Genomic DNA, 13422 nt, shown 5'->3' with positions numbered 1-13422 from the left:
ATTTTTTTTTACCGTTTTGGGGGCTAGGGGGGGGGGGGCGGGCCGGAGAAATCGCTACGTGGATCCGCGCCTGGTTATTATGAACTGCGTTAATGCTGATGGTGAAATATCTCAACCAAGTTGATTTAGAAGATTATGTGACTCGATCCGCACTTCTATGTCTCTGCAGAGTCAAAAATATAATATCCACGACTGGTATCATAGTGGGAACGTTTGGCTACGTGGATCCGCGCCTGGTTATTATGAACTGCGTTAATGCTGATGGTGAAATATCTCAACCAAGTTGATTTAGAAGATTATGTGACTCGATCCGCACTTCTATGTCTCTGCAGAGTCAAAAATATAATATCCACGACTGGTATCATGTAGTGGGAACGTTTGGCATAGTGTACGTCACGGTCACGATGAAAAGTATTGTTTACACGCCTCAACAGTCATGAAAGAGAGTTGGAAGCTAGTATACACGTGGCAACCCTTTCTCACCCAGTTTTTCATCAGAACTATTTATTGCTCAAAATTTAATACATTCATGCAGGGCAAACAGTGTTTACCAAGCGTAGACTCAATATCAAAAGACAATTATTCCGGACGTATACACACGGATTGGTGCACAGGTTCCACGTCTTCATATTCATGTAGGAGTGGTTATTACGAACTGCGTTCATGCTGATGGTGGAATCTTTAAACAAAGTTGATATAGAAGGTTTTGTGACTCGATCCGAACTTCTATAACTCGTATAGTCAATGATATACGATTGGTATTATGCAGTTGGAACGTTGTGCATGTTCATTATTCGAGGGACAGTTTTTAACTGTGGTAATGGTGAACCAAGTTTGAAGTTCCGCAAGGATCATAGCGGCCTAGCTACTACTTCTTGTGATTAAAAAGGATTGTTTCCAGAGTGCACCAGACTAAAACGAAACTTTAGCTCATCACAGATCGAGGAGTGGGCATCTTCCAAAGAACAGAAAAATAGTGCTGGATAGCAGGTCTCTACATAGAGGAAACATAATTAATCTGATCAGGCGGTCGCCTTTTAAGACCACATTATAATATTGATTTTGCACCTACGTGTTGATAAGAAGTTCAGGTCTTCATAATACTACATGTATATGGAGTAGATCGGATCAACTTTTTATTGAATATTGACGCCAAATACCACAGAAGTAAAATAGGACGTTCATCCTATACAGGTTGAAAGTGAAGCATCAATCCGTAAGCTAGATTCCATCACATCTTACATCTTCCCTGGTAGAGCCGCTAGCTACACCATCGTGGTCGTAAACTTAACTGAATAACCCAATTCATCAGGTGCATTCAACTTCCAGTCAGCTTCCTCCAACAAATATAAAAAGAAAGAAACATCTACCGGACTAAGAAGAGGTCGACGAGATATTCTATTTGTCAACATGCCGATACATTTTCATAATGGTTCCTTATTGGATGCGTTCCCTCTCCTCCTCCTGCTCCTCATATCGCTAATGATCGGAGCTTACTTCGCCCACAGGATAAAAGGACAAGCGGATAAACTTGCTAAGGATGAGTAAAACTTGGAATGAATGCACTGTCAAGAAGAGGTATACATACATGGGCACATAAAAAGGATTAAATACAAGAAATATAGCGATAAAGTTTTTTTCTTTTCTTGTTGTAATTGATATATGTGAAAATGATTGTAATAATTATGTACAGCGCCATGAGCGTCAAAGCCTGGCGGATACCGGCGCTATATAAATATCCATATTATTATTATGTGTCAGTTAAAATATAATAATAGCTGTGGGCCTTATCTGATGAAGATACAAAAAAAAGATCTGTAAGTAAGGGTGTAGAATTAGTGAAATGATTACTGCGAAGTTTATTTTCTTTCCCGCTTGTAAATTAGAGAGAGGATATTTGTTTTCAATATTTTCTGACATTAAAAAACAGTCTAAACAAATTCTCTGACGGGGCCGGTGATGGGGAAGGGTTGTCGTGCTCAGGCACCTTTGGGATCTAGCGAAGGCACAGCGAACATTTTATGTAAATGATATACTTGAGGTATGTCAGATTGGACACTGCAATTTATACTTCTCGTGCAGTTTAATTTGAATACTTTCCCATATTATATTTCCCATTATTTCCCATTATATTTTGATATTTTTTCTCCTTCTATAAACTCAGTGTCGACAATAACATAAGGGTCGTCTTTTAAAAATATTATTTGGAGAACCCCCCCCCCCCCCAAACAAAACAAAACAAAATAAACCAACCAAACAAGTTGCACTATGTAAAAGTCCGACAATACCCTGAATATATACTGCAGTTTCTAACTTCTTTGTAGCAGGGCTGGACGGCCAATCAAAATCAAGGTTTCCGTGGTAGTTACCATTGATATCAAAGTTACCATCAATGTAAGTTTTGTGCAAAGGTGCCCTTAATTTTGTTCTTACATTTAAAAACAAAGTTACTTGGGAATTATCAAAAATGTGTTCTTGATTTTTTTTCTTCTTCTGTTCTAGGCAGTCGACAGGGCCGCCACGAAGAGTCTTGATGTATGATGGGTACCAGAAACGCAAAGCCCGTTCAGATCACAACCATCAATATTTTGATGGTTGATCAAAATCTGATGCATTCCTCTCCTACTAGAATATAGCTGTCCTTGTTGGAATATGTTGGAAGTTTATCATTTTCCCCCTTTTTTATATTCTTTGTTAAAAAAGTTATTTCAGAAAAATTATTTTCATGAAAGGCGAATTTGAGGGTATAGTAACCCCAAAACTCGAAATGAGCTGATTTAAAAACATTGTTTAGTTTGGCAAGAAATATCTCTTTACAGGGTGACTAAAAAAGAACGCAACACTTGAGGTCTGCAATTTCAACGGCAACATCGTCATTGGTTTTTGTTTTATTAGTAAAATGATACTAAGGTCTCAATTTTTGTTTTCTGTTATTGTATAAAGAAACTTTATTTTAAAAATGTGCTACTTTAACGACCATAGTCTTGCTTGAAGCATCTAGAGATCTGTGCATGATAGCTTTTCATACAATCAACCGTGTTGACGACATCAGTCGTGCTTAATAAAAAAAAACAAAAAAAAACAATAACACTGTGTCAATGATGCTAACATTACAGTTATCAGGTGTTGCGTTCCTTTTGTGGAATATGGTATATTAATAGGCCTACATTACACATGCAGTTTCATCCAGCAAAGTGGCAAGTTAAGCGTGCCACCAAGAAACGCAAACCGATCTCCTCCACCTACAACTTCCATGGAACAATACTTGAGGAAGCTACATCAACCAAAATACCTTGGAGTTCATATTTACAATAATCTAAACTTCAACAACCATGTTGACATTATTGCCAAGAAAGCTAACTCCACCTGAGCTTTCCTCCAGCGTAACTTCAGGAAGTGTTAACATAAGATCAAGGAAGCAACCTACAAGATTGTGTACGACCCAGGAAAGAATACACGGCTGTAGTGTGGGACCCACACACACAATGTTCATCAAGAAAGTGGAGCAGGTACAGCTGAATAGTACCAGATTGTAATTGTGAGGCAACTATGACCGTAGATCAAGGGTTAGTGCCATGCTGAATGAGCGCCAGTGACCTTCACTTCAGAGTAAACATCAGCACAGTCTGTTAACTATGCTCTTCAGGATACAGTTCAACCTGGTTGATAATGATGGAAGGACCACCCGATACCATCAGATTGCCGATCCTGGATTCCACACTCCGTCTCTCAAGTACTTTCCTCATCCTTCTCCCCTACGCCTGCAGAGAATAGAACGGCGTCATAGAAGGATCCTGCATACTTCCCTTCATTTGATGCTTTCAAGAGAGCTTTGAGGGAAGTCCTCATCTAACATGCAGTCTTTCCAACACACTTTGCAGCTGCACCTCATCTGTATACTACTGCACAACACTCTGTTTACATGTAAATATAATCTTCACTTGAAGTATGTGCCATACTGACTTCGTGCAGGCACCATCCTGCAGTGTGTTGATCTTCAACAATGATGGATGCATATTTTTTCTTCTTCTGAAGAATGGGTTTAGAGGTTTAGATCATTTGATATTAGAGAAAACAAGCAATAGGACCATGTAAGTTTAGACTGAATGGCCATATTGGCCCTACTAGTTATTAATCCAAATGATGATAAGATGAATGTTGATTGGATCACCTGTGTAGTGGACAACCTTGGTATAGACCAAATGAAGTTCTACATATACCTAAGTTGGTAGGATATGTAAACACTTTACCAAAGGTACAATCAATCAATCAATCAAACAATCAACCAATCAAACAATCAATCAATCGACCAACCAACCAATCAAATAAAAGGCATCAACATTTGCCTAAAATTAAAGGCATATGCTTTATCAGAAATGCCTCTCCTTGATTCATTAAAGTAAATAATGCAGAAATAACAATTCAGTTTAAACTCATCTACAAATTATGTCTTTACATGTACTTACTTGGGTCATATCGTTTCATATTCACTTGTATCCAGCATGTTTTCAGTGTAATACAGTCTTGATATGCCTTAGTTTTTAAAACATTTTTGATAGTCATGGATGAGGACATATTTTTACTTTCATCTTGATTTGTACTGACACAGCATTCAAATGCAGAAAATAAAGACAAACAGACAGTTTGTTTCCTTTGGCCCAATGAAATGACACCAATTGTTTTCATACCTTCATGTTTATTCATATAATCTCTTCTCTTCATTTCTACAATGAGACACAAAAATATTCAAGGAAACAGAATGGTATAGCAAGGTTGATAAATACACAATCCGAATACTCATTGCACAGCCATTGGTCGGCTGGATTTAGTTCATGAATATTCACAAAGTGGTTGGCCAATGAGAATTCAAGCAAAGGTGACATTATGAATAAACATATACTATAATGGTCAATATAGTAAGAATAGTTTTGAAGAATACCTTATTATTATGTACATTTGTCTTCCTATATTTTTTAAATATAAATCTTCAATTTGCTTATCATAAACTCTCTTGTGTATACATTCTCTCTAAACAGACTAGAACCCATCTCATACCACAGCTGAGTCCTTGTAAAGGCCAGCATTCATGTTTTGTGTTTTTGTGCTATTTTCTATTTATGTATTTTTTGTAATGATGTACCTACTGTGCACAAAATTAGAGTCTGGGTGTACAATCAAACTTACACATAAACAATGTCTTGGGGCAGAATTCTGAAAGCTAAGTCCTCTTATTAATTGAGCGCTAACAGACCTCCAAATTGGTGTCATGAAAGCTCATGAAGCGGTCAATTAACTCTGGAATCATTAAATTATGCCCCTCCTCTTTTTAGCCCATTTCCACCAATCAGATATGCTGTATCAAAGAAATATGATGTATATGCACTCCAACATCAACATAGGAAAATGTGTGTTGAAACGCGCAGATTGCGAGAGTAGAGTTTTTTAAAGCCTTGTGATAATTTTACTTTCTGGACTAGCTTAAAACATCCTTGTTTAAAACTAAAACTGAGACTGCTACGTCATATAGAAAATAATATGGTAAGTCTCATTCAATCAAACATGTCATCCTTGCAATTGACGGTCCAGTATGAAGCATGAACGATTCAGTAACAGAGTTCTGTGTCATTAAAAAACTGTGGACTTAAAATATTAAGAGACCTATTAGGTCTTTCATCTTTTTGAAGTAAATTGACTGCTCAGACTTTTAGAATACCAAAACTCTTTTACCTCTTCATTTAACTCAAGCGTGCACACCACAGGCATACATCAAAGGTTATGTGCAATGCAACCCATGCCAAGTAGAAATGTGCACTTAAGTGACCTTTTAGAATACTGCCCCTGGACATTAACAAAATTAACCATAAGAACCACATAAAAAAAGTCTGTTTTTTGTATTTGGTGCTGATATTTAGGGTTAGTGTAAAAAGTTGCCAATGTTCTAAATGGGATAAACTATTTGTTACAAGTTCTATGATAAAATTATTTGCACTAACCAAGTTTCCATTTTGAGTGTTGAGGTTTCCAAGAACACTAATCAAAGTCCTTCTAGCTAAAATGTGTTAGATGGTAATGCCCTTCTTGCAACAACAACACATTAATCAACATAGAAAGTTACGATAGAGGAGCAGGAAGATACAACAATTTTGTAGAGCATAGCCTTTACAAAGAAATATATTTTTAGAGAGACTGACATGAGTGATACAGAATGAAACATATCTCATGATTATAGTACTTTTTTTCTTTTCAAAATATGTATTGTAAATAAATACAACTGTGGTAATAAAATAAAAACAAACAATTACAAACAATGTACCTCTTTTTATGTCATCATTGCTTATAATGTTATAAGATTGCTGGAATGAGCTTTGGATAGATATTTCAAGTATCTATAATGTTCATATACAGAGAAATACATGTAATAACAAATATTCATGATTATTTGTACTGTTGAAGATACCATGATTGTTTTTTTTTTAAATAACCCATAGCAGTTAAGTGTCACCTTTTAGTGACATTTCATTTTAATACTTTCATCCAGAATGCTCTGAATAACAAATTGAACTTGAGCAGAATGTGCTTAAAACACTGGAAAGTTTGAATCTATTTGTGTAGCAGTACATTGTGCTGTTCAAAGAGTTATTTCATCGATAATAATTGAAGTCTCAAACTTGGCAATGGTGAGTCAAAATACAAAGTGGCAATTTCTTGTTAACTCTGAAATGTACATCCACACTGCTTCAATTCATTTTGTTGAATACAATGAGTGAAAATACAAATAATTGTTGTGAATTTGAGGATGAAAGGCTGATTCATTGAGACATTCAGAAAACTCTTATGCTATGGGTTAACAGAATACAATAGACAGATTATCATACTTGAATTTGAATATTGCACAATATGTTTGAATGTAAGGTTTTGAAGAAAACTATTCAGTGATTACTTTCTATAGACAAACAAAAATAATTCCCTTTCTTCACACGGAAGTGTATGTTTCTTGGGTGGGGAGGGAGGGGGGGGGGGGGTGGGGATTAACACATTGGAATGATTATATACATAAGGAAAAGCCATGGAGCTGTATTGACGATCAGATTAAACAAACAATAGCATTATTGATATAAATCTTACTGAAAGAGAATTATGGAAACTTGTAAAGAGGAATGACAAAATGTGTACATGGAGTGATGGACCGCACAAGGTCTAGATAATTAAAAAAAAAGAGAAAGAGAGGACTAACACATTTCTTCATACATCTAGAAAATATGGCATGCGTAATAAAACATATTTTAAAAATATTAAAAAAAGAAAGCTGAACTGAGCTTACAATAACATTGCCAGTTGTATAAATGACACTTAAGCTAACAGGAAGAGCTTTTCTATGTTTGCTTTTTACTACAGGAACGTCAAGTGGACTAAAAGAAACCAACCGAATGTTCTGTCATGAGATATGTAATAGCAGTCACAGGATCATTGTACATTTAGGATTTGAGTTGGTATAGTGGTCGACTCTCCAGTGTGCTTAGAGTTCGAACCTGAGTTGCATACTGGCAAGCTATGCCCACTGATAAGGTCATACAACATTCAAACAAACAGCTAGTAGGGTTGGGATTAGGGTGAGTGTATACCATTGTTATCCATGTCAGGGGGAAATCTGGAAACATTGCTATACCAAACAGATACAATTTACGAGAAATATATGTATTTTTTCATAAGATCAAGTGAGCAATGAAATGAACTCAAGAATAGCCTCTTGGAATGTAATGCATGATGACCGGTATGCTGAACCTTTACAAAGGGTCATTCCCATATGACACAGGAAACTGTGGCAGGTTTGCTATGTGTACGTACATGAATGGCAAGGGGAGTTTAGTAAAAGTAGCTGCATCTTTAAGGTCCTACGCACACTCACATATGTATGGTTGTTTAATATAAGATACAGACATGTGAAGCGTATGACGCTGAAGTGATTGTACGAGGGGCGTTCTGTAAATTCACTACCTGCTCCTTCATAGCCGGGCTATGAACTTATTGAACACCCTTCATATTGAACAAAAATGCTGCAGTTTACCACATCATATGTGCATGAGCCTTCATGGTCTGATGCACAAAGAGTTTAACTCTAACAAGACAAAAATCTTGATAAGTTAGACATGATATCAAATAATAATAATAAAAGTGAAATTTGTATAGCACATAATACTACATTTCAAAGTGCCTGTCATTGAATTAAATTGCAAAACCGCACATGATAGTACTAACACTTCACTCCCTGGGAAGTATTCCGACCAGGCGCCATTTTAAAAGCGCACACATTCCAATCCAACAAAATTAACATTTGCATCCTACCGGGAACCCAATTAACACCTGTGTGGAGAGTGGCAAATGTAGATTGATGTCTTGCCGAAGAACATTAGTGTCGTGGCAAGACTCGAACCGTAAACCATATGATCCACTGTCCGACACACCTCTCTCTCTCTATAAACTTTTACGAAATAATTGGCACTGCAATTAAGACTTGAACATTGGTCTATTTTATGTGTCCCAAGAAAATGAATGAGGTTCTGTAAAAGGTCCTAATTCAGGTTAATGAATGCCTTCTTCCACTCTGCTAATGCCCATACCATCTCTATCATAATACATGGTATAATTACATGATATAAATGTACCAGATACTGTATTACACAGATAGTAAACATCAGTGAGGGCAATATTTATCAAACAATTACTGACTACTCTGGAATGGGACAAACTATCATCACAGAGGTGATCTCAGGGCATTTATCTTCCTGAGCTGAAGGTGCTGGAAGATCATATTGAGGGTTCAGTGGCACAAAGACGTAACTCCATATTTTGCCAAAATGAGTATTGGATATCAAAATGTTCAGAAAAATGTGGGCTTTCCAGGAAACACAAAGACTCAACTCCACCCAACAACCCATTAAAGTCAATGGCTAGTGAAACATAGACTTAAGTCCTTAGGGCCCAAGTGCTCAGTGACACATAAACCACTTTTTCTCAAAATGGAGTTACATCTTTGTGTCACTGACCCCTCGATATAGCCCATGAGATTATCTTGAGTGGTCTTCATATAAACCGGTACACAGAATTGATGACATTTCATACTTCTAGTGTATGCCACCCTTTATCTGCCTTTAGAGTCTTTAATAGTCATTATAAATCCCTTATACGAGAGTTGTGTGGTTCAGGATGTGTGGTTCAGGATCTCTAACTTGTAATTATTCTGGCTAATATCTCAACACAACATAAACTCTACACCCTAAATGGACACGTAAATGTACCATGTACTACAGAACAGAATCTTGCCAAAATCTGACTTAGAAACGTAAGCCTCATTCTTACATGATGCATGAAACTGCTTAAAAAAAAAACTGATATGGCAAAATGAAACCATTTTATATAAATAGATGCCAAGAGAAGTGAAGTGAGCAACAAAGGCTACTATACTAGCTTATTTGAAGCGCGCTAAAACCTATGTCATACCATTTGGGTTTTTGAGATGGTTTACTGCATCACATCAGTGAGAATGAGGCTTTCACTTTCCATACAAGGAAGTGCTCAAAAAGTCAGAAGTTGGATTATACATCATAAAGGAAACATGGAGAAAAAGACAACATTTTGTCTTGGCAATCTAGTGGTCAATCAAAAAATCACAAACAATCACAACTTCAGAGAGCCACTACTCCAAAAAATAGTACTTGTTGATAATTACAGATGAATGGAGACAATACTAGATGCAGATCTCCCTCTTTCTCTCTCACTCTTGCACTTGCTCACTCTACTCTTGCTAGTGAGATTCACAGAATAAATAAGGCTAAAAGTTTGGTGGATATATACAATGGTGAAAAGAAAAGATTATAACAGGAAAAAATATGACTCTGAATATACCTCTCTATATTTAAACATCTACAATTAACAAGAAAACAGTAACCAAACCATACAAACATGATTAATGTACATAATATAATCTACGTATAATGTACTTTACGTATATGTATACATTTAAAAGTGGAATGCATTTGAATGGCAACAGTTTTTAAACGTACCTATTCTTTACTTTATTGCAGACAAGATTAAATGAGTTGCGCAATAATATATATATTCATAAAAACAACAAAATTAGAGATGTTACTAAAACAAAGTGGAGAAAAATAAATAAACTGAGCGAAACAAATGGCAGGAAATCTAATTTTCTGAGTTGCGCTTTGAGTGTACATGATAAAAATTTGCTTCATTCTAGAGCTTTAATGAAGTTTATAGATTACTTCTAAATACTATGGTCTGTCTCCTAATGATGTTGATAAGGTCTATGCTATGTATTCAAGACATTTGTAGTTCTGATGACACAGCTTCCCTTCACTCAAAGGTTCATTAATCTGAATATTTGATTCATTGATATGAAAACTTGTTAATCCTAATTGGTACATTTACCACAAATAAATCGTCTAATGATTATCCTGATTCAAGATAATGAATCTTTGGAAAGAAAGCGATCTTTGGAATATACATGTAACATCTATTCAGAGCCAGTAGGGAATTAATTCTGTGTTAAACCCTATCTGCACTAGTTTGGCCAGGAGGGATTAGACCTCCCTGTGTGGTCACTGACAGGTGATTATCTATATCAAATAAGCTCTCAATTAACATAAGAAAAAAAGGGACCATGGGGGACCAACGGTCACCGCTTAGGCATTGTTTGCGATATAGATCGATCGAGGGCGCAAGTAGCTATAAGTAGTGCAGTGGGGCTTTAAAGTGAATGAGTTAATGCCACTCTGGCTCTAAACAGACAACATGGAATAATGGACAAACAGAATAATGAACCTCTAAATAAACAAAACCAGTAGATTAAGAAATCTTAAAAAAATTTGGCAGTAACCAATCTCATACAAGAGCTACATGTAGAGATAGATGCCCTAGCCATGAGCATAAAGGACATGTAGCCTGAAGTGAGCACACAGTGAGAATATTGAATTACTGGTTTGAGATTGAAGCCAATAGCAGGGGGCATCTAATGTACTGCAACCAGTCTTGACACACCTGTGTGATACAGCAATGGCATCACATGGGCCCAGCAAGTGAGGAGGGAAGGCAATGGAATTATCAGTTGGATGAAATGTGAACGAATGATGTCACCAGTCCACATTGTTACACCTCTATGACGCAACTTCAATGCTGCAACAATCAAATTCAAATTGCCCAAACCCAGTCACAGTGCCAAAACGACGAGATGCAATTGGCTCAACAGTACTAGATTATTTGTTACAGGGAAAACTAGCACACTTGCAAAAAAGAAAACAAAAATCAGGCCTGGGTCATTTTTAAACTGGATTAATCATAGAGCATATTCACACCTGAAAAATCTTTCTGTGTAATATGAGACATTGGATTTGGTATAAACATTCATGATTCATGGGCCCCAGTTCAAACTATCTAGGACTCAATAACTTCACAAGGTGGTATTATTTCATTTCGGTTCCTTTCTTATTTTTTTTCTCATTACATTAAAACTGATTCAACTCAAAGTGAGCAATGCAGGGCATGTACATCTATGAAAAACTATCACCATAATGCAATTTTGTGTTCCTAACTGGCAGTGTATATGGAATTTGGTTATTGGCTCCTGTAATTGGTGTATGATATATGCTCGGAACTCAGAAATAATTCATTTGTAATCACATCTGATCATCTGATTAACCTTTAGATCAGAAATGATAAAAAGAGAGAAATACTCCTACAAAATACTGAATAAAGTCTAAAAATAAGTAAATGTTAAGAAATGAACTTTCACCACACCAAAGATCCATGCTAATAGAACCCTTTGGACAATCCCAGTCCCATCCTATGCAATCCATGTCATGGTTCTGCATCAAATTTTATACAGACAACGTACTACTTGTATAGAAACATATCAGACTCTTCAGACTTTACCATAGAGGGGATAACTATGGGGGACACACAAAATCTTTGATTACAGTTTCTGAGTTGTGACATCCAATATGTGAGAAATCTGCTTTTCTATCGACACAAAAAACATGAAATTGTTTTCCTCATGCCTCCTATTTGAAACCAAACAACTTTATCATCTTCCACTTTCACATGGTGCAGTACTGATGAGTTACGATCTTGAAGAAACATTCTGCGTCAACCTCGGTCATGCTGTCTTTACTATCTAGCACATTTTGAAAGCCTTCCTATAATCACTCTTCCTAACAAATCTGACACTGCAGTCCCTGTACTATCTTATATTCATTGACCCATTCTCAAAATAAAACTCAGTGGATACATGTATTCTTTTCAATCAACAAAACCTTTGCATTCTTGCAATACCAATCAAACTCGTTTGAAATTCCTTCCTATGCTTTCATGTGTGGGTTGCCAATTCGCAGATTCCTTTTCACAGGACTGTGCAGTGATGCTAGCTCCTGACGAACTGCTGTGTCCGATGTGAAGTAGTTGTGCTCAACAGTTCTGTGCATCCCTTTATGTTTCTTTTGCCACCTTCCCCATTTCCTGTCATAACTACACACTATTATAAAGATTATAATGATAATAATAATGATGATAGTCAATCGTGCTACAGCTTTTTTCCTTTCAGTGTGCTTACAGCGATTCTTCAATCAATTAATGCGTCCATGAACCAAATCCATATTGTCATTCTCACCAAATCCATATTGTCACTCTCACCGAATCTATATTTTCAATTCTTGAAGATTGATCAACCCATCTGCTCTCAAACTCTCCATTCCTTCCATCCCTCCATCCATCCATCTATCTATCTATCTGTCCTTTCGTTCTCTCCTTTCTGCTCCGCCTGCTTGCATTGCCAATTTGAGTAGTGTCCATAGTGTCACTATGACTGGCAAGCACTGGCAACCAACCGCTCAGGTTAAAGGTAAGACAAAGAGAAGAGTGTTCTATGAACAACAGCCCGACGGCGTCTGCTTTTGTTGTTCCACAAATTCTCTGACGTTGAACTTGGGGTCATTTGGCCGTCTTGTCTTCTTCATTTTCAAGTCTCTATAAGAAGAAGAAGAAAACAAACAAGAAAATATAGAGAGCAAAGTCAATAACTGAAAGACCAGGGTGAGGGTCGAAGTGCAAAGTATTGAGTAAGGTCAAGGATTCAGTAAATATGCATTTTTTTACTTGATGCAGCTACACTGGTTTTTTTAATCCTTCAAAAGCCTAAAAACTATTTGTTGAGTTGGACAATATTTTGTTCTCCAACAAATTCTTTGCTGCAAATCTCATTCAAATCGTTGTTATCATAGGCCTTTACTCTATATGATGCATGCAAAATTTTGGGAAATTGTTATTTACCTTCGTACATTAAACATCATCATGTATACCGGTACCCTGTAATAGTTCATCAAGTATCTCTCAAGTATCTTATGGGACAACGAT

At 36.6% G+C, this 13422-nt stretch overlaps 1 protein-coding gene and 1 long non-coding RNA gene across 2 annotated transcripts in view; one reads left to right on the top strand and one right to left on the bottom strand.

The window, feature by feature from the left end:
- Positions 1 to 206: 206 nt before the first annotated feature.
- Positions 207 to 4030, top strand: LOC105445226. The gene is made up of 2 exons (XR_973307.2): positions 207 to 1578; positions 2503 to 4030. It is a non-coding gene; the product is annotated as an uncharacterized LOC105445226 (long non-coding RNA).
- A 5858-nt stretch (positions 4031 to 9888) lies between these two features.
- The window catches only part of LOC588372 (ras-related protein Rab-37), a 59059-nt gene continuing 55525 nt past the window's right edge, over positions 9889 to 13422 (bottom strand). Inside the window, exon 7 of the mRNA XM_788059.5 lies at positions 9889 to 13035. Within this exon, the coding sequence (XP_793152.2) occupies positions 12933 to 13035 (103 nt within the window). The 3' untranslated portion in view covers positions 9889 to 12932. The remainder of the gene's footprint in view (positions 13036 to 13422) is intronic.

This window comes from Strongylocentrotus purpuratus, unplaced genomic scaffold (genome assembly GCF_000002235.5).
Source record: "Strongylocentrotus purpuratus isolate Spur 01 unplaced genomic scaffold, Spur_5.0 spur5_scaffold_14, whole genome shotgun sequence".
Taxonomy (NCBI): domain Eukaryota; kingdom Metazoa; phylum Echinodermata; class Echinoidea; order Camarodonta; family Strongylocentrotidae; genus Strongylocentrotus; species Strongylocentrotus purpuratus.
This window is presented reverse-complemented; position numbering and strand designations above follow the sequence as displayed.